The 20,220-nt window shown below is 37.5% G+C and overlaps 2 protein-coding genes across 3 annotated transcripts; one reads left to right on the top strand and one right to left on the bottom strand.

Annotated features, from left to right (window-relative positions):
* Positions 1-645: 645 nt before the first annotated feature.
* Positions 646-9,405, bottom strand: tmed1a (transmembrane p24 trafficking protein 1a). The gene is made up of 4 exons (XM_084422062.1): positions 8,769-9,405; positions 4,464-4,561; positions 3,873-4,059; positions 646-1,653 (listed from the first exon to the last, which is right to left on the bottom strand). Exons 1-4 carry the CDS (start codon positions 8,967-8,969, stop codon positions 1,435-1,437), a joined length of 705 nt encoding a protein of 234 aa, XP_084278188.1. The 5' UTR covers positions 8,970-9,405; the 3' UTR covers positions 646-1,434.
* A 2,601-nt stretch (positions 9,406-12,006) lies between these two features.
* On the top strand, positions 12,007-16,365 carry LOC311289526 (TNF superfamily member 14). Of its 2 annotated transcripts, XM_084407600.1 has the most exons (5): positions 12,007-12,260; positions 12,392-12,661; positions 15,268-15,307; positions 15,440-15,505; positions 15,785-16,365. In XM_084407600.1, exons 2-5 carry the CDS (start codon positions 12,458-12,460, stop codon positions 16,171-16,173), a joined length of 699 nt encoding a protein of 232 aa, XP_084263726.1. In that variant the 5' UTR covers positions 12,007-12,260; positions 12,392-12,457; the 3' UTR covers positions 16,174-16,365. The 2 variants fall into 2 exon arrangements, with proteins under 2 accessions (XP_084263726.1, XP_084263727.1); XM_084407601.1 differs by lacking the exon at positions 12,007-12,260 and having other exon boundaries at positions 12,314-12,661.
* Positions 16,366-20,220: the final 3,855 nt, after the last annotated feature.

The raw sequence follows: 20,220 nt of genomic DNA, 5'->3' as shown, positions 1-20,220 counted from the left end.
TGGTGATTTAGCAAGGTGATTTGTGGCCTATAAAGAAGCATATATCATGACCATTAAACCAGCTGTTGTGCTCCATTTGTGAACACAGACAGATATACACAAAAAATGAGTTCCAGCATGCCGTTTGTTCAACCAAATTTGTAGACCAGAACTGTACAGCGTTGTATAAGCCCTGATAAAGTGAATTTTGTGCACCACATGTTTTGGTCATACTGAAACATTTAGAAAGGGACTCACTATTTGAAGTTTTAGGTTTATAGTAAGAGTTTAGCGATATGTCTTCGAGCTTAATTCAGCAGCCTAATGAAGTATTTGACGATTAGTCTGCAACATTTATTCGTTACTGATAGCAAATATTAAATGTGTTGCGAGTAAACAAACTTCAAAGCATGAAAACACATGAAAAGATGCTAGTAAATCTAAATCTAAATTTGTGAAAGTTTGGAGTCAAACATGCAGCGACAGTAGATTAATCATAATATTCTTTTAATCTTTTAATATTCCTGTTCTGGTTGTTTAATGGCTCTTCTGAGATTTAATTTCATGATTTACAAGAGATGGCCTAGTGACAAATTTCAAATACTGAATAAATGAGTTTTTACGGCGTATGCAAGATGAATATTTGAATCATTAACTGAGCATCGTGTCTGTGAAACTCCAGGACTCTTTATTTATAGGCAGTTTGTAATGAATATGGTTGTACATAGTTTTTACTAGGCTTGTTGTTTAATGAGAATATTTGTATATTGTTCTAGGGTGATGGATGAATATTAGAAATACTGAAAATGAATCAAACCTCAGATTAACCTGTAGAAACAATGAGATTCAACAATCTTACAAGTATTGTTATGTGATTCTGATTCCCACAGTACAGTAATAACTCAGTGCAGTCAGCCATTAACGTGAAATGTAACGTCAATAACCCAGATGGAGTTTTAAATTCATTTTCTATTTGCACTTACAATGCCACATATGACTGAGCTGCAGTTGTTCAAAATGAGATGCTAATGTGATGTATAATAAAACCATTCAAAGCGAAACGTTCCCTTGGATCTTTATTTTACCGCCGTATAAATCCATAAGAAATAACAATTCACTGCAGTGTTATTCATTTCAAAAGTCTCATAAATTAAGTGCAAAATTACATTCACATTCAAATGTTGCTACAGTACTTCAAGTAAATGTAGTGTTTACCAGTGTTAGTTAGCGCCCTAAAGAAAACTCTTACAAGTAAAACTAAGTCAAGCTCCAAGATTTCAGATTCGTTGATATCTCTAAAAACTCAAACTTTTCATTCTGACATAAACTAGAGGGTTTTTTCTTTTTCTTTTTCTTTTTTCGACCTGAGAGCTTCCTCGCGTCTTCATTTCCAGGATCCATTAGTTTGTATTTTACGTTAACAGTGTTACAGCATCTTCCCCCAGTTCACCTCTGCTATGTGCAGACTCTGCGCGTGTCGCTGAATAATCTGCGTACCGTGTAGACCTGTGTGAGCGCCACGCTGACCATGACCAGCAAACTGACGCTGGACCAAAAGGAAACCCGCCACAGGTTATCCTCCAGCAGGTAGCGGTCGCGAGCCTCGAACGCCCGCAGCGTCGCCTGCATCTGACGGCTTCGATCCAGGTTCTTGTGCACAGCATCCATTGTGTCCTGTGTGGCGAGAGAAAACTTAATTGCAGCTATAATTTCCCACAAAACCATTTTGGTTGCAGTCTGGTTGTGTCTCGGTACAACATTTGAAAAACACTAGTAACCAAAGCATGACATTTCAATGAGCAAAACTGATCAGCGCCAAACTAGAACTTTGAGGAAAAATGTAATTGCAAATCATTTTTTTTTATTGTATTCAAGCATAAAAGGCATTTTGGAAACATTGTGAAAATACCAGCCTGGTGGGTTTTCTTTAACCTTATAAAGCCTACTGTATCATGTTTGATACACAAACACTTAATGGGCCCTATTTTAACGATCTGAAACACAAGTATCAAGCGTGAAACGCAAGTAACTTTGTGGGCGAGTCTTGGGCGCTGTTGGTATTATACCGGCGGGATAAATGACTCTTGCGCCCGACGCAAATCTAAAATGGGTTGGTCTGAAGTAGCTTCATTACTCATAGGTGTGGTTTGGGCGTAACGTGAAATAAACCAATCAGAGCGTCATCTCACATTCCCTTTAAGAGCAGGCGCGCTTGTTCTATAGCGGATTGCTATTATAACGGCGGATTTGCCAGGCGCACGCCAGGAGCGGTTCACAGCCGAGGAGACCGACGTTCTCGTCAGGGCCGTAAAAGACAGAGAAGTGACATTGGGGATGGGAGAAACCCACCCAAATTTGCTTCGGTTAAACAGGCGTATGATAATTTGGGTAAATGTGTAAGCTAGATTTATGCCTATTTTTTCATGGACACAACAATGATTTCCCTCGTGTTTTAAAATTTTTCCTTGTAATAATGTGTGGTTTTCTAAAAATGAGAACTGCTGCGTCTGTGTGTAGATGAGATAAGCAAAGCGCATGCGCGTTGTGCACACGCTACATTGATTATGGCCAAGCATGCGCCCTTAAAATAGCATATGAATAACATGCGCAACGCCCCGGGGGCGGTTCAGCGCAAAGAGGAGGCGTGTTCCGACGCAAATGTTCCTTGATGCTATTTTGCAGGTTTAGAAAACAATTCCGCCACTGACCAGGAAAAACCTAGTCTAAAGTCAGTGGCGGAATTGTTTTCTAAACCTGCAAAATAGCATCAAGGAACGTTTGCGTCGGAACACGCCTCCTCTTTGCGCTGAACCGCCCCCGGGAGCGCAAGTTCATTCCCTAATTTACCGACGTGCGTCTGTCGAGTGAAAAGTCCGCTGTGAGCGGGTGCAAAATAGGAATGATACATGCGTCGGTGTACAAAGTCAATTGTGCTGGGTGGAAGATAGGGCCTAATATCCAATAATATTATTGATTTAGCTGCACTGACAATATTGGATAAGAACAAAACTTAAACTGAATTGAGCTGAATAATGATTGTTTTCTGTAGAGCTGCTTTATAGCTCAATCGGCCCCTAAATTATCAACATGATCAAAACATGTATTGATATTTTATACTTTTTTAGCAAGTAAAAGGCCTTTTAGTATAATTTTTTAAATGTCGCCCTTCAGATTGTGGTTCACGTGTCTTTTTTGTTGTGAAATATTTTCAGACTTTTAGAAAGTAAATGTGAGAATAACCTTTATATTGTTAGTAATATTTCAAGATGAACATTTACTGGACTGAAGCAACTTTCTTTTTTTCTTTTTTTTAAATCATGCTAAAATGTGAGTATCAAATATGATACATCATACTTTTTAGGAATGTTTATTTGTTCATCTCTCAATCATCATAGTATTGCATTGCATTATATATTTTGCCAGCACAAAAGGGTAGGGCTTAATATTCGGACAGGAATGTTGTTCCAGGATCAACAAAGTATGTTGATTTAGGAACATGTCTTACTTGGGAAAATCACGGTGACCCTCTTCATTCATCAGCCTGTTTGTTCACCGAGATTCAGCCAAGTAAGATATGTTCCTAGATCAACATATTTTGTTGATCCTGGAACAACATTCCTGTCTGAAAATCCAGCCCTAACCCTATCCCTACCCCGATAACCCAACCCTACCCATAACTTCTCCCTAAAATCAGAGGGAAATGATGGTGAATAACACTGATGTTGAAGCACCTAACCCTGGTTGTAAGCCTAAACTTGACATGAACTGTAAACTTGTCCCTCAAATCTGATTGGTTGTTTGAAATGTTGTTCCAGGATCAACAAAGATATTGATTGCATGTTGCACTTGGTGAAATCAGGTTCACCGAATGAAAAGATATTTGTTTGGTGTACCCTGATATCCTCCAGTTTGTACTCCAGCGAATCCTCCGGTTCAGCCAGAGCAGCCCAGTCTTCCTCATCCTCATCCTCATCCTCTGGTCCATCCACGATCACCTCCACGTACACCATCTTCTCTGAAACACGGCTGAAGCTGTTATCAAAGCAAATCCTGTAGTCGCCCTCCTCAGCGGGGTCCACCCTGACAGACACAGCAAGATTACTCTAATGCACATCATAACTGTAAGACACAGAGAGGTATTAGATCGTAAGATCATAAGATATTTTTAGAAACGTCTTTTTTTTTTTTTTTCATGCAATAGAAATAAATGGAGCCAAAACTTTTTGGTAACCAAAATTCTTCAAAATATTTTCTTTTATGTTCTACTACAGGTTTGAAACAGCATGAGGCGAACGATGACACAATTTCATGCAACTGTTTTCAGTAAATTCAGTTTCGATGTGGTCACGGTCAGCCTTGCAGACAGCATGCAAATTTGCAGAAGAGGACATGCAAATTTGGTGGGTTATGACGGTCCGAAACTAACTGTATATGAGTGAATGTGTGAAGGTTCAGCTCGTCGCACGACGGGATGTGAAACCTACGTGTGGATGCCGTCCGATTTTCTGAAGTCTGAGACCAGTCTGTATCCACTGGGGGAGATCAGAGTGAATCCCACGTCCAGCCCTGAGCCTGCAATCACCTGCACACACACAGAGGGGTTAAGAGAGGTTCAAATCTCAATGACATCAAAATTATTATTTTTTTTATTTTATGGAATATTGCAGTATTTACTACAAATGATTTATCCGTGCACATGTTTAATCAGAATAACGTCCCCTCGCTCTTGCAGCGCCATCTCTTCTCTGATGACATGTTTACTGGCGTGAGGATGAAGCAACCTGTCACTCACATGAGATGTCCCGCCCTACATTTATTTCTTGTTCGAGAAGCCTCAGGTATACGCCGCAATAGGGAAATTCTGCTTCATGCTGACTCAAGCAGGGTGACTGATGAATGAAAGAGCGTTTTACTCATTTTACTTCTGTAATGCAACGTCCATCCAAGTGCAACCAAATAATCAATAAAGGAAAAATTATAAAATGACTTGATTTTATCCACCAATGTATGATAAAAGAAAAAGTGAACTTTGTGACATCAGTTGTTTCAGAAAGATTTTAAAGAAATATTATACAGACAAATATCCTTCCTTTGGAATAATGTGAACCAATGAATTATGCAAATAAGAGAAGTAATGTCAATGTGTATTAAAGCTAATATAGAACATAAACAAAAAAACTAAATTGGCCTAATTAAAGGAGCTGTATGTAGTTTTCAGCGGCCTCTAGCGGTGATGTTTCAGATTGCAAGCAATAATTTTACAAGCGCGTGCTCTTGCGCGTGCTCGAATTTATGAGCGAGCACTGTGTCTGGGTACCTTCCAGACTGAGACGCAACACACCGGAGAAAGCATCACACAACATGCTGGAAAATAAGGTAAACTCACTGCAACGTTACAATAAGAGGCTACTTTTATCAGCTTGACGTTGAACTCATGCTCCATGCTCGTACCATGATAAGTATGGAACCCTATCAACCGTGCCGAATTTTGCCACTGCAAGCACTACTTCACATTTTCTTCAGGAAATGTACATTCTAGGTTTGTAGATAAGGTTTCTCCATGATTCAAATGCCCTGCCGATGTTGATCCGTGTTTTTTCACCCGAAGTTCATGCGATTCACGTCTGGCCTTATGAGCTTCAGCAGAAAAAAAACTTTGTGGAGGATTGACTATGTGGAGTTTGTGTTGTGCTGGGAGCAGGTCGTTTCTTAGTGTTATCAGACATGTCATAAGTTGCAGAAGTCATAAGTTGCAGTGTCGTCGCTGTTGAGTGCGACGAGGCGTCAGTAGACGAGGCGAGAGGCTCGGGAGCGCGCGTGCAGGTCACGTCACTGGATTTCGCGGTAAATCCGACCCGGGACCTTCACATGAATAGAATAGAATGAGGCATTTATATAGCGCTTTCATATGTACTACTGTACACCCAAAGCGCTTTACAATTATATCAGGGAATCTCTCCTCAACCACCACCAGTGTGTAGCATCCACTTGGATGATGCGACGGCAGCCACAGTACAACGGCGCCAGTGCGCTCACCACACACCAGCTATAGGTGGAGAGGAGAGAGAGTGATAGAGCCAATTCAATGGAAGGGGATTATTAGGAGGCCATGATTGGTAAGGGCCAATGGGTGGAATGTGGCCAGGACACCGGGGTTACACCCCTACTCTTTACGAGAAGTGCCATGGGATTTTTAATGACCACAGAGAGTCAGGACCTCGGTTTAACGTCTCATCCGAAGGACATAAAAATAAGAATACTTGCTTTCCGAGGTAATAGCAAAACCCGCAAAGTGGATCATTTTAATGTGAGATTACAACACACAGGCAATAAAAAAAGGATTCATTTTAGTAGAAAAGTTACATACAGCACCTTTAATGCAGGTTTTTGCACAAAAAAAAAGAAAAAGAAATGGTGCCCGTGCACAGTAAAGAAAAAATCTAGTTTAAAATACACATGCGAAGTTCTTAAAAATTTTGGTTTCATATGGTTTTGAAATATTAATTCATATGGTTTCAAATTTCAATTCAGCATGAAATGTAAGTTGTGGTAGTCTTTTCTTCCCTTTGTGGCGTATATCTGAGGGAAATTGCTTCTTGAACAAAAATAAATAAATTTGGCCGGGGCCTATTGATTTTTTCCATGGGGAATTGATTGGATGGTTGTGGTTTGCTATTGGTGGATCTCATTTAAGTGACAGGTTGATCCCGCCCTCACGCCAGTAAACACGTCATCAGAGAAGAGGAGGGGAAGTTATTTTGATTAAAGGTTACGAGGACATGAATTTAAATGAAATAACAATGTGCACTGCAATATTCCATTAATAAAAACAAGAATTCTCCATTTTGATTTCATGGAGACTTTAATCACTCTAAAAGACTTTAATCACTCTAAAAATGTCATGTGATGTAACCATTAAGTGAAAAGTAATAACATATTTACCTTACACATTTAATACATGTGTACACCTATAATTAATGGTAAATATATACACATTTTAATGCACAGAGTATTTTTTTAACAAATATCATAAATTATTTAACTCCAATGAATCATGTTTTTGGGGAGTCACACCCCATGATAACGTTTGACAACCTAAACAATTCTTGCCGTATCATTACAATAAATTATTTTCTGATCTTTTAAATAATTTCATATTTCCATATTCAGAATTTTAGATTAAAAGTGAAAATACATCTAAATGCTGCTTCAGATGCAGATTTTGCATCTCTTCTACAGTGCAAAAGAGACTAACTGACCTCGACACACAGTCACACAGTTTGATAACATTTCCTATGTTATGTTTTTTTCTTTCCTGCATTTAAATCAGTTTAATTTGGTGGACAAAAGTTTTTCAAATCTTAATAAGCATTCAAGCAGTTTTTGTTAATGTTTTTTATAATAAAGGATTTATATATATATATATATATATATATATATATATATAACGTGTAAAATCAGCAAAAATTAAGTCCATTCTTGAAGTAAGTCCATTGTTGGAAATACACCAGTAATGCATAGGAAAATGACAATGACATCCAATGACAAAGCAGTCAGGAGATTTAAGAGCAGACAAAGGGAGACATTTGGACCAGCCAAGTAGTTGGCCAGTGATGAGTCAAGTCATCTCAAAATGATCAAATATTGCCTAAATAATCCACCAATGTATCAGTCAATCACTACAGGTTATGAGTGAGAGTCTTGGATTAGGCTATTTGTCACACCAACATTATTTTCTCATACTTGCATGGGCAAACTCTCAAAGACTTCAACCCCTGCCCTTATGATTCCTTCACGTGTCCCTTTCCCCTCAAATTCAAATAACAGGTCTCCTATCTTTCACCAACTGATAAAGCAGCTCAAATGAGGAGCCAGTGTGCCGGCGTCACTATAGAGATAAAGTGTGGCCAGAGCAACCATGCAGCACTGGAGACACTCTGATCCTTCCGGCACATGGAATGGAGCTTTGGGTCGGGTCAGCTGTCCCGCAGCTGTGCCTGCTTTTAACGTAAACACACCCCAGACAAGCTCCTGGGGAGGAGGGTTACAACACACACAGGGCTGTACAGGAATAACCAAAAGACAGTATAGCTACTGTGTGTGATTTCTAAAGATGACTGAATGAGGATTGCTCAAGTATGCAATTGACTATGATGTCAATAATATTGAACTTCCCACCAGAGCTGTGGAAAAGATCCACAAGCATGAAACCAAACCAAGCACAAGCTGTTTAGTAGCAATGAGCAATGAGCAATGCATTTGTTACAGTATTTATTTTATATATATATATATATATATATATATATTAACATATGTTAGTGTTAGTTAATAAAAATACAACCGTTCATTGTTAGTATCTCATGTCCATTAAATAATATTATCAGACACAACATTTGATTTTAATAATGTATTAGTAAATGTTGAAATTAACATTAAGTAGGATAATGAAACATTCTTGTAAAGTGTTTTATCTGTCCTGTAGTGCTTCATACAGTGTGCACTTTGACCAAAACATCTACACCTATGAAAGGAAAAGTCCTGCAACTTCCTGGTCATTAGCTATACGGTCAAGCAAAATTGCAATGTAATGCAGTTGAGTTACTAATAGTGTTAATCAAATTATAACCAAAAGCTATTCTTAACTTAGCAAACAGCAAACAAAACCATTTTGACAAGTTACTTTCTCAATTTTGCCGACTCCGTCCTTTAGTCCGGCTTCTCTTGAGGTCGTTTAAAGATCATTTTAAATAAGATATTTGTAATAGTTTAATTTAAAAGATGTTATTGACCTGGTACTCCACTTCTAAGCTGCCGGTCTTAGTGGCTGTTTGGAAGAAGCACTCGGTTGCTCCGGCTGGAAGAAGGAAAGTGAACTCGGTGTCCTTATTCTGTCCGAATTCGTATCCCAAATCCACGCAGAGCGTCAGAAAGAGCAGCAAACACACCACGAGACGCGTCGCTTTAAACCGCTCCATTACTTTGCTCTTCATAAACACACTAGGCTACAGCAGCTATTTCAAACACTGCGAGCGACGCGACCGAACTAGACGCGATCATTGCCTTCCACACTGTATAGCGCGTTGTTTTGGACTCTCGTGAAGTTGCAGTGACAAAACAGCCGGGTTTGAAGTTTGACTGCTTCATTGATAATGGGCGCGTTATAGTTTTCCCGCGTCGCGTAAAACGCTCAAACAGCCTCTTTGATTGGGTTCCGACGTCAAGATTTGAGCGTCAACGCGCGTTTGCCTCGTTGCGTCGCAGTGCATGAAACATTTCATGTCCTAGTGTTGTAGGGCTCAATGTTTCTATTGCAAGACACGTTACTTGTAGCATACGTTCTCGGAACGGTTCATGACCATTTGAAGGGGATCGAATGAAACAGGTCTGGTTTCAGGCTACAGTTTGGCTATAAATTGCACTGGGACTAAATACGTTGTGATCTTCATTTAATTAAATACTGTAGGCCTATAACGTTACACTAATGCCAGTCACAAAAACCTTTCTGCAACGCTCTGGGAATGTTTCTTGTTTAGGAAAAATAAAACACTGTCACACAGAACATCCCTGCAACGTTATGAGAACATATAGCTACATAAACAATTAGCCTTAAAATGAACCATTCAAGAGGCTTTATTTTATTTAGGTCTTTGAACTGATTAAGACGATTATACAAATCATGATAGCATGGTTTGCTTTGGTGTGAATTGTCAAGTTTGTAAAAAATACAATGCAGACTTTCAATTAAAGGGATAGTTCACTTAAAAATTAAAATTCTATAATTTACTCTAGTTCCAGGATAAATGTGACCAGGCATTTACTCGCACAAAAACAGATAAAGTGAGAAAAAGCTACGTAATGCATTACCGTCCACAAAAAGTGACTGAGTAACCTGATTAGTTACTTTTTTAGGAAGTAATGCAATATTGTAATGCAATGCTTAGTAACTTCCCCCCACACTGCCCATTAGACTTTAATTTATCTTCAGAACAAAAATGAAGATGTTTTTTTTTTTTTGTCTATCCAAAATTGTAAAGCTTTAACGATTCACAGAGACATTGTAAAAGTAATCCATATGAATTGACGTGTAATTCAAGTCTTCTGAACATACAAAATCGCTTTATATGTTGAACAGATTTAATATAAAGTGATCTTGCCGATCAAGTGCGAGAACCAATAAGATTTGCTCTCACTCGCCAAGCAAACACGGTTGGGCTGACATTCAAACTGTAATTATTTCATGTTTAAAGGATCCCGTCGGCGTGTTGAATCGGTGTTGGGCAGTAGGTGAGAAAGAGACTCTGATTGGCTGTTCTGCTTAGAAGAATCGAGAAAGTGACGAAAGCAGGCAAACAATCAAAATCACGATGGAACACAGAACGCTCTTCCAATTTAACATCATCTTATCGGAGCATTCTAATACGCAAATATTTTCATTATGACATTGCCATATGGAAAGAGGAAAGTGAAGACCAACTGATCAACATGAATTACATTCAAAACGGTAAAGAAGTGCTTTTCCTGTATATCTGCAGTCCTAGGCTGAATCTGAAATCGCCCCCTAAACCCTCATTTATTATTCCCTATGTTAGTCCACTAATAATGTCCACTTGAAGGAGTGAATGAAAACAAGTGAGCGCATTCGGACAGCGGTTGAACATACACCGGTTGTACATTCGTAATTGCAATGTGGGATTGAATAAGTGCACTCAATAACGTCCAATACGGTTTCGGACACCACTACAAATGGCTGTCCGCTCAAATAATGCCCTATTTGAGGTGATAGGGGGCGATTTTGGATTCAGCCTTCGTTTCGCTTCTTTTTTTGACCGATGAATCCAGACTACTGCCACCTGCTGGTATGGAGAGTTTCTCTCTGCACGCAGGCACAGATGCACAGGTATAAGCTGTTAGATGTTGACTTTGCGGTGAGTTCAAGGACAACCTTTTGGCCCAGATGCTGGCAACAACAAAGTCACTACTATTTCTTTGATGTTGGTTTGGTATGTCACAAGATATGACATACCATGAAATATTAAATAAGGACTGAACGAGTATTCTATTCTCAGCGGATGGCTCTCTCTCAGTCTGCTTGCATTTATTTTTAGACCAGCTCAACTATACTTGTGTTTACTGGTCTAATGGAACTATTGTTACCCTTTTGCTCTCATGTGCACACTACTTTAACAAAACAAAAATAGTACATCAGCCTGCATTGACCGTCACTACTCTCTTGTGTTTTAGTGCACCAAAACGACTTATTTGGCATTGTGTGAAGTGTTTTTAAATGTCTTTCTTCTACAGCCAAGTTAACCCTTATGTTGTGTTCGGGTCATTTTACCTGGAGAGAATTTTCTTTTTCCTAAAAATGTTAGTTAATCTTATCACATTGGACTAAGACTTACTGACTTTGCTCACACAGAGTATAACTACCCCAACATTTTGGGATAATTCTTTTAATTTTTGGGGATTCCCCCAAAAAGTTCAGAAATGAACTTTATCCTCAGGCCTATGATCAACCAGATATAAATATTTTGTAGGCCAGTAAATAAAGGCCATGAACACCACAAGTGTGACTTTGTTCCATTTTGTACAAAATAAAAGCATTTAAAAAACTAAAAGTTAACTATTAAAGAACATTAGTGTGATAAACAGTACAATTGTTTCCAAATGTTGTTGAATATTGACAAAATAATCCCAAAATCATGCTTTTTTCACTCAAATACTGAGGTGTAATCTCAGATCAATGAGACCTACAATCTATCAGTTACAAAAATAAATACAAAACCGGTCCTAATTGAAAGAAACCAAGTTGACAAAAAGATTGAATCCAATATTTGGTGATAATATAGCATAACGAGAGATTTACAAGCAATTTTTAAAAGGCCGGTCATTTTTGGACCACCTTTGTTACAGGGTTTTGAACACAGTGTAAGGGTTAAACAGTAAAGAAGCGTGTGTACATGTAGGACGGGAAGCTGTGGCTGAGAGCTGATGCACAGGAGAGAGGAAGGTGTGAATTGGTGGGCCAGTTGCATGGTCATGAAAATGCACGTGTAGGCTTTTGCACCACGTCTTGTACTAAATCCCATTATAGATTCCACCTCCAACCTACTCAGACCCAAACGGAATATGTCAGTCTGAAAGACCAAAAAAAATCTGCTTTTTACCGTTGATGTATTTTTTTTTTACTCGTTTTGAAACCAAATTAGATTTAAACGTTGCACTTTTTTCTTCGCCAGTTGCAGATTTGGCTTTAACCATCGCTTGAGACAGCTTTACAGGTTTGCATGCAGATTCTGAGAGTGGTCTGACATCTTTTTGGCTCACATGCATCGTCCGCCCACCTGTGGGCTTTTATGAGTGATGGTTATCTCTTGCTCTGACAGTGGGTCTTGCTCTCATTGTGTTGCAGTGGGTCTTGTTGCACTTCTCTGGATGTGCAGTTGTCATCTGTAACGTGGTCAGAGACGGTGTGCACATGGCTCCAGGTAAAATTTCGTATCCTTCTGTGTTTGTGGTGGACAGCCCCACGAGACCCCCTCCGCTGCCGCCCAAACCCGGCTATAGACAGCGGCAGAATAAGATCCAGATGCTGCTGGTCATCCTGGTCATTGTGGCTCTGTGTGGAATGACCGTTGAAGCTTGTTTCATCTACCGTCTGTACTCAAGCGAAGAACAGCCTGTAAGTACCATTCAGTCCAACTTTCATTCAGTTCATCTCAGACACATCTGGGGTTTTATTTCAGCCTCCTGATTTTCTTTCTCATGTTATTCAGGTTATCATTGTGGTTAATCAGTAACATTTAGTTATCTCAGACATCAAAATTAAAATGATATTGAACTCAAATTAAAATTTGCAACACGGTACATGTCGACTAACTCTCATTAGAGTATTAGTCGACAGTTAGGTTAGGGTTCGGGTTAGTGGAATAAGTTGACGTAGTTGTAAAGTTACTTATAGTCTGTAGAATGTCTGTTAGGGGAGCATCAAAATAAAGTGTTAGCAGATATTAAGCAGACAGTCTACTAATACTCTAATGAGAGTTAGTTGATATATAGTTGCAAAGTTACTTATAGTAGAATGTCTAAAGTGGACTATTGAAATAATACAACAATGAAACAGGATGCAGAATTTCTGTCAGGCTCCTCCCTTTACATGAAGTTTGCAGAAATGTAGCTGGACAGACCTGTTGGTGCTCAAACCACATATAGCGTGCTGTGGTTACCTGACCTAACCCGTGACCTAATAAACACGGTTATGAGAAATGGGTTTTAACCAACCTGCAGCGGGGTTATCTGATCTTAGTGCGACACAAATAAAGTCAACTGGAGGATGTTTGAAATTCAAGTCTTGTAATTCATTGATAACTAAGTTCAAGTAACCACTCACATTTTTGGTTTACACATTAGCAGTGCTTGATAACGTAAGCCATTTATATGCACATTATTTATTATTATACACAGCCTTAAAACCGAGCGAACATTATATTAGTTGCTTTTTTTTAATAGTGTCATAAAGCTCTCAAAAATGTTGGAAAGTCAGTTCAGGCAGTTTGTTTCAATTGTTCAAGAAAATTATTAGTTGACTCATTTGAGTCTCAGACGTGTTCCCAAACGTACAGCATTTTATTTTTGTTAAACAATAATGTTTTCATATGCTTTATGAGATCATTTAAATAAAGTTGTAAAAACTAAAAAGTTATATAGCTATAGTGTAAAATGTGTTCCAGTAAGTCACGGTTAAGCGGAAGTGGCGACCGATCTTTTCTTCCGTATCGTCACATACATCCGGGAGAATAAAACCTGTAGGGCGGCGACTTGCTTCGTTGCTTCGGTTGTTGATTGGATTTTTAAAAGTGGACGTTGCTCTCAAAAGTGGAGGCTGATGAACGTGAGCTTACGGGGATGGGGTTTAAGCACTAAATGATTTCACTGGAAGAAGTCCAATGAAAATATGATGAATCATTCACAATAAGATCTAAAACATGAATTAAAAAAAAAAATGTCATACTGAAATCCTGATTTTGTGTGTGCCAAATAAATACCCACTATTTAATCAAAACTTCAAAAGTAGTTAAATATGAAGCATTATACCCTCATAGTACACGTACTTCTATTTGATGTGTGTGTTTTCATCTGGGAGATGTATTTTTTAGATCTGCAATGCGTCTCTAAGCCGTTTCCTGTCAGATGTTATATAGACATTTAGAAGATGTCTTGAAGATGTTTATGATTTAGAATGTATGTAAATTGCTTTTTAAAAGATGTTTATCAGATGTTCCCTTACGAAAAAGTTTATTCAAGTGTGCTATTAGTATACTTCTTTTAAACTTAACTACTTTCAGTCTACTTTTTATATACTTCTCAGAAATATACTTAATGTAATTCTCAGAAATATACTTAAAATTGCACTTAAGTATACTTGACTTACATAGACAGAAAAGTCTAAGTGTATTTGGACTAATACTTTGATTAAGATATTTAAAAGTATAATTAAGTATACTTGGCTTGTAGTTGTGTTTACTCTTTTGATTGAGTAGCCTATTAAATACTTTTTTCACATAGTTTTACATACTGTCTTAAAAACTTACATTGTTAAAAAATATTGAGTTATAAAGAAAACTTACAAGTATACTTGCAGTATAAAACTACTAAACGTGTAGTTTACTGAGAGTATATATCAAAGTGTACTTTTATAAACTAAAAAAAAAAATACTACAAGTATTTAAATAGTAAACTACTAGTATACTTATAAGTCACTTGTAGTACAGATGCGGTACAATTGAGAAACGTAGTTGTAAACTAGTCAATATATTTACTGTTACACTTATAGTACACATAAAAGTATACTTTTATATACCAAAAAGTGGGCCAATTTAATCCTATAATCAGTATTGAAATAGTACACTAACAAGTTTACTACTAGTACATTGATATTAGTTTACTTATACTTAAAATAAACTTAAACATTACTTAAGTATACTTAATAAAATAAACTTGAAGTATACTTTTTTTTGTAAGAGTTTGTACACAACAAACTTTTCCAGATGACAACAAGACATACGTGTGCTATCTGGGTCAGAAAATGTAGAGGTGATGCTTATGAACTGATGTTATTTTACAACAAATGAAGTGCAGGAGTTTGCTGCTATGAAGACACAATATCCGCCGCAGAAGCAGCAGTCCATGATACATCATTGTAATGTTTTTCTGCTGTGTTTTCACCCAAGGCATTTAAAAAATCATAAACTGAAAGTGAATTTTATAAATGTATGATTCTCCTTTCAGACCCCTACAAATGAACCTCAGTTTGCCATGATAAAAAAAGGTAAAGATCACTTAACTTAAGTTTACTTTGATGCGTTACATTGTTTTGCATTTTTAAATTCTAGTTAAACATGGCATATGAAGAATATCAGATTGCACTTAAATCTATGGTAAATTTGAGCTTTTTTTATAGAGAAAGAAGGAAAACGCGAACAACTTGGAGAAATGAAGCCGTCAAAACCAATGGCACAACTGACAAGTAATTTCACATCTGTTATTATTATTATTTTAGCCATTCGCTTTAGTTTATTTGGCATTATTGACAATCAACACTACCAATCCAGTGTCTACTCAGTATGAATATTTCCAAGTAATCAGAACTGAAGTAACACAAATGGAAGCAAACTGCACATGCATGTTGGACACTTGTTAGCTGGATTTACTTTTCCTTAAAATCATGAGAAATATAAATTCAGTAAAGTGCTGAAACATTTGAGTGCCAATGTACATGACGCTAATGCTGTCCTCTCCCATGTAGCTGGTAATTCAACTGTTGATGGAGTCATGCTGTGGAATGAGAATCATGAGTCCATCCGTCACCAAGTCAAACTCAAGCCAGCTGAGGGAAAACTCGTCATAGAGAAAGAGGGATATTATTCCGTCTACTCTAAGATCCAATTCCAAGAGGATAAAATCTCATGCACCCACTCTGTATTGCGGACTACAGATCGATATGGGGATGAGATTCTGCTTCTCCAGTCCTCAAGGTTTCATGTTAAACCCCAGAAGCTGAGACTCATAGACAACAGCTTCCTCAGCGGCATGTTTCATCTCTACAAAGGAGATGCTGTCTTTGTCAGGGTGAAAAATTGTTCACCTGTGTTGTCCAATGCTGCTGAGAACTACTTTGGTGTGTTCATGGTTTAGATTAAATCTGGAGTCTGACTTTTACCAAACAATCTCAGAGGGGGATAAAAAAGGTACAAAAGCTGTCACTGAGGCAGTTCCCTTTCAAAAGGTACTGGTATGTACACTTTAGAGCAGTGGTTCCCAATTCCAGTCCTCGTGACCCACTGCTCTGCACATTTTGTAGGTCTCTCTTATCTGACACACTCAGTTCAGTTCATGGAGTCTCTCCTAATGAGCTGATGATCTGGTTCAGGTGTGTTAAATAAGGGAGACATACAAAATGTGCAGAGCAGTGGGTCACGAGGACTGGAATTGGGAACCACTGCTTTAGAGGGAAGTAGCCTACATTACAAAGGTGTTACTTAATGAAAAGGTACCGTCCCAGTAACAGCTTTTGATCTGGTGTTTCTAAGAGTGTATGATAAATCTGTGGACGTTGAATAAGTGCACCACTAGATTTGGATGGAAATTTGGATATTTTCCATTAAAAGTGTACAAACTAATTGTTCCACCTGAAAACAAGCTAGACACGCCAAATTAACGAATTATGAAATGAGTAGTACATGTGAGGGGTCATATCAAAAGGAATCAAACTTAATCTTTTGAGATTGTATGATCGATATACAGAATAGATTTTTAAATAGATAAAAATGACTAACAATAAGAGTAAAATGTAGTTAAAAAAAAGTTCTAAAGCCTGTAATGTGTCTGTGTGTAGCACCTGCCGCTCTGCACATCTGTTAGAAAAGATCGGCAGAAATATATATTTTAAAATATATAATTCAAAATATCATCATCAGTTTGATCTTTATAGTTTGTCTGGCACATTTAGCACAAATTGTTTTCTTAATGTAATACAGGCTTTGGTTAATAATGTCTGTAATTAATAATATAATCAGATCATGACTCCTCTGCAAATCAGAACGGCTGTAATAATTGTTTAGGAAGATGAACATGATTTTTTTTATTGCACCTTTATTTTGCTTAATATGTAAAATCATACTATTGCAATATATCTCAGCTCCTTTTGCTTTGCACATCTCAAATATTATATATATATATTTTTTAAATCGTTCTTATAAATATTTAATTAAATTAACTATTTGAAGATATTTCTTGCCTACATTGAGGTCTGAAAATGTAATATACATACTTATATACAAAGTATATATATATACTTTCAAGTCAATGAAACATAAGATCTTTTCTTTCATATTGTGACATACATCCAAGTGAAATACATTATCGGAAAAGATACAAATATGGCGGGGATTACAAACATACACACACACACACACACACACACACACACACACACACACACTGGTGTAAAAAATTCTACAAAAAAGAATTCTAGTGAATATTTAAAACAACAACTTAAAGGGATAGTACACCCAAATATTTTTGTGATCATTTAGCCTAGGCTACTCAATGTTGGTTATCAAACTGTTGATATAGCCATCGACTTCCATAGTTTTTATTTAATTTAATTTTTTATACTGAGTAGCCTAAATTATGTCAAAATTTTAATTTTTGGGTCAACTATGCCTTTATGTCCTGCATACCGTACGTTACCAGAGAAGTCTTTCGTTGAACACAATCTCACAGGAAAATGTGACTAGATGCCGATTTTGAATGAATTCATATGCGAATTGTATGTAGCCTACGATTTTTAGAAAAAAGTAAGCATAAAATTCAAGTACAAAAATGTACAAATGTGATTGTACACATTTATACGAATTAGCTACCATTTCGCTAAAACGTAAAATAGTTAAGAATTGCCATGAGGTTGTGTTTGGTCGAAATGATCGAGTTGATATTTTGATTGAACATTATAAAGTAAAAAAAACAAAACATTCACAATAACATCTATGACATACATTTACAGACTAGATAGGGTGAATTTCCATTTCATGCCGACGATAAAGTGTGTCAGTTTGTAATAACCATAAACACTTGCTCTGTTTGTTTGAGAATCCTGATACAGCAACATTGACTCTCACAGAAATATTTAATTGCCAAATTAAATAATTTTCTCTAATCGTTTCAAACTTTTGGACCCCTTTATAGCCAATCTCATATTATGCATAATGGCACATGTATGTTCATGTTTTTGGATCTGCACAGTGGATATCATTTATTTGAATGATCAATATTTCTCTGCATCAGCTGCACAAAACTTTATTTCAAGTACATAAAATGAATGTTTGTTCATTTTGAATGGATTTTCTGCTCAAAATAAAGTTCTGCCAAACCTCAGTCTGCTCTAAGTCATCCTTACACGCAGTTATATAACACGCGGCGCATGATTCGTCATTTAAGCAATGATCCGTAATGCTGCGGTTTGACCTTTCCAGCTACAGTGACACTTTCATTTGTAATTCTTGCTGTACCTGCACATTTATTTTTAAATTCATGATGTACAGTTTTTCTGACTCATCTTATCCTCCATCCTTGGGTGCGGAGAGATGTGAGTCATTTGTCTATTGAGATGCTACCTGTTGTCACTTCACATGTGTCAGATGACATCAGCGACGCCACTGCAACAAACATTTCGAGGTTTGGAGAAACGCTTGGTTCGTTGTCCATTGCGCACGCATATGCGCTTATCGTTTGAATCAGGTCCATTTTTATTTGATCTTATTCTAAGAAGCTTTTCTTTGTGAACGCCCACGCTTCTGTGTATTCTTAGCAGAGCTTGTAAACTGCAGAGGAAATGGGGGTGGGGGACGCTCACTCGCCGCAAACACAGGTATGAGAACGGCTGTTTCGCTGACTCAGATCTGTCTGTCTTAAGACTGAAGCTTTTCTAACGAGCTCGGTGGAAGATTCCAACCAGCAGATGCACATTTAGACAAAGTGAATCGGTAGGCCCAACCTTTCATGACATTATCACTTTCAGAAACGAGTTTGGTGGTTCCATGCAGTCAATGCATGAGTTTGATGATGCCTTGATGTCAGGCACAGCCTTAAGTGTACTGATTTTGAATGGGAAGGTGTGTGTGTGTTTATCCTTTGACTTCTTTTGTGTTGATGTGTGTGTATGTGTTGTGTATAGTTCCTTTGTGGTTGTATATGATCCAGTGTATGTTCACATTAGCATATTTAGTCTTTCTCCTGTTTTGGTGGGGTGAAACTGAAAGTTATTTGGCTGGATTTCCCTGCCCTTTCAATTTCCACTTTATAGTATCAGTAAAGCGTGTGAAGAGTGTGTCTCCACATAGACTGAAGATTCAGATCAGAAGGGTTGCTGATTTTTTCTTTTTGCTCATGAAAAACACATTGATTAATCATGTGGAAATCAAATTTAAAGGCATAGTTCACCTAAAAATGAAAATTCTGTCATCATTTATTCACCCCAATGTTGTTCCGAACCTGTATGAAATTCTGTCTTGTCTGGAACACAAAAGAAGATATTTTGAAGAATGTCGGTAACCAAACAGTTGATGAGCACCATCGACTTCCATATTATTTTTTCCTACTATGGAAGTCAATGGGGTCCATCAACTGTTTGGTTTTCCATAATTCTTCAAAATATCTTCTTTTGTGGTCAGCAGAGGAAAGAGACTCATACAGGTTTGGAACAACTTGAGTGCGAGTAAATTATGACAGAATTTATCCCTTAAAATTCCATATCACGGTACAAATCTTTTTCCACCATTGTTTTACCAAACAACAACTGAATCTCTTAAGGGAATAGATCATCTCTGGATCTTCCAACATCCCCATCTTAAATGCATTTATGACTCGTGTATTCCAAGTACAAAGTAAAATGAAAGTCTTTACGCACTGATAATTCACCGCAGCGCTCAAATCTCATCGATTGCATTCAGATTCAAATACAGGACCAATAAACGTGACATGTCAGGTTCGCAGAAACCATTGAGACCAAAATGCCATTAGTTCTTGTGTGAATGTCACATGCCAGTTTCAATGATGTGCAATAGAGAATGAGACTTGAGAGCTGCAGCAGATGGGAAGATCTGAATCATAATCTAAATTTAAATCTATTGATCACACAAAGCTACGTTTTTAGAAGATCGCCAATGCCAACACCAATGCCAC

This window comes from Rutilus rutilus (assembly GCF_951802725.1).
Source record: "Rutilus rutilus genome assembly, chromosome: 1".
In the NCBI taxonomy this organism is placed as follows: domain Eukaryota; kingdom Metazoa; phylum Chordata; class Actinopteri; order Cypriniformes; family Leuciscidae; genus Rutilus; species Rutilus rutilus.
The sequence above is the reverse complement of the archived record's forward strand: the minus strand, read 5'-3'. Positions and strand labels throughout refer to the sequence as shown.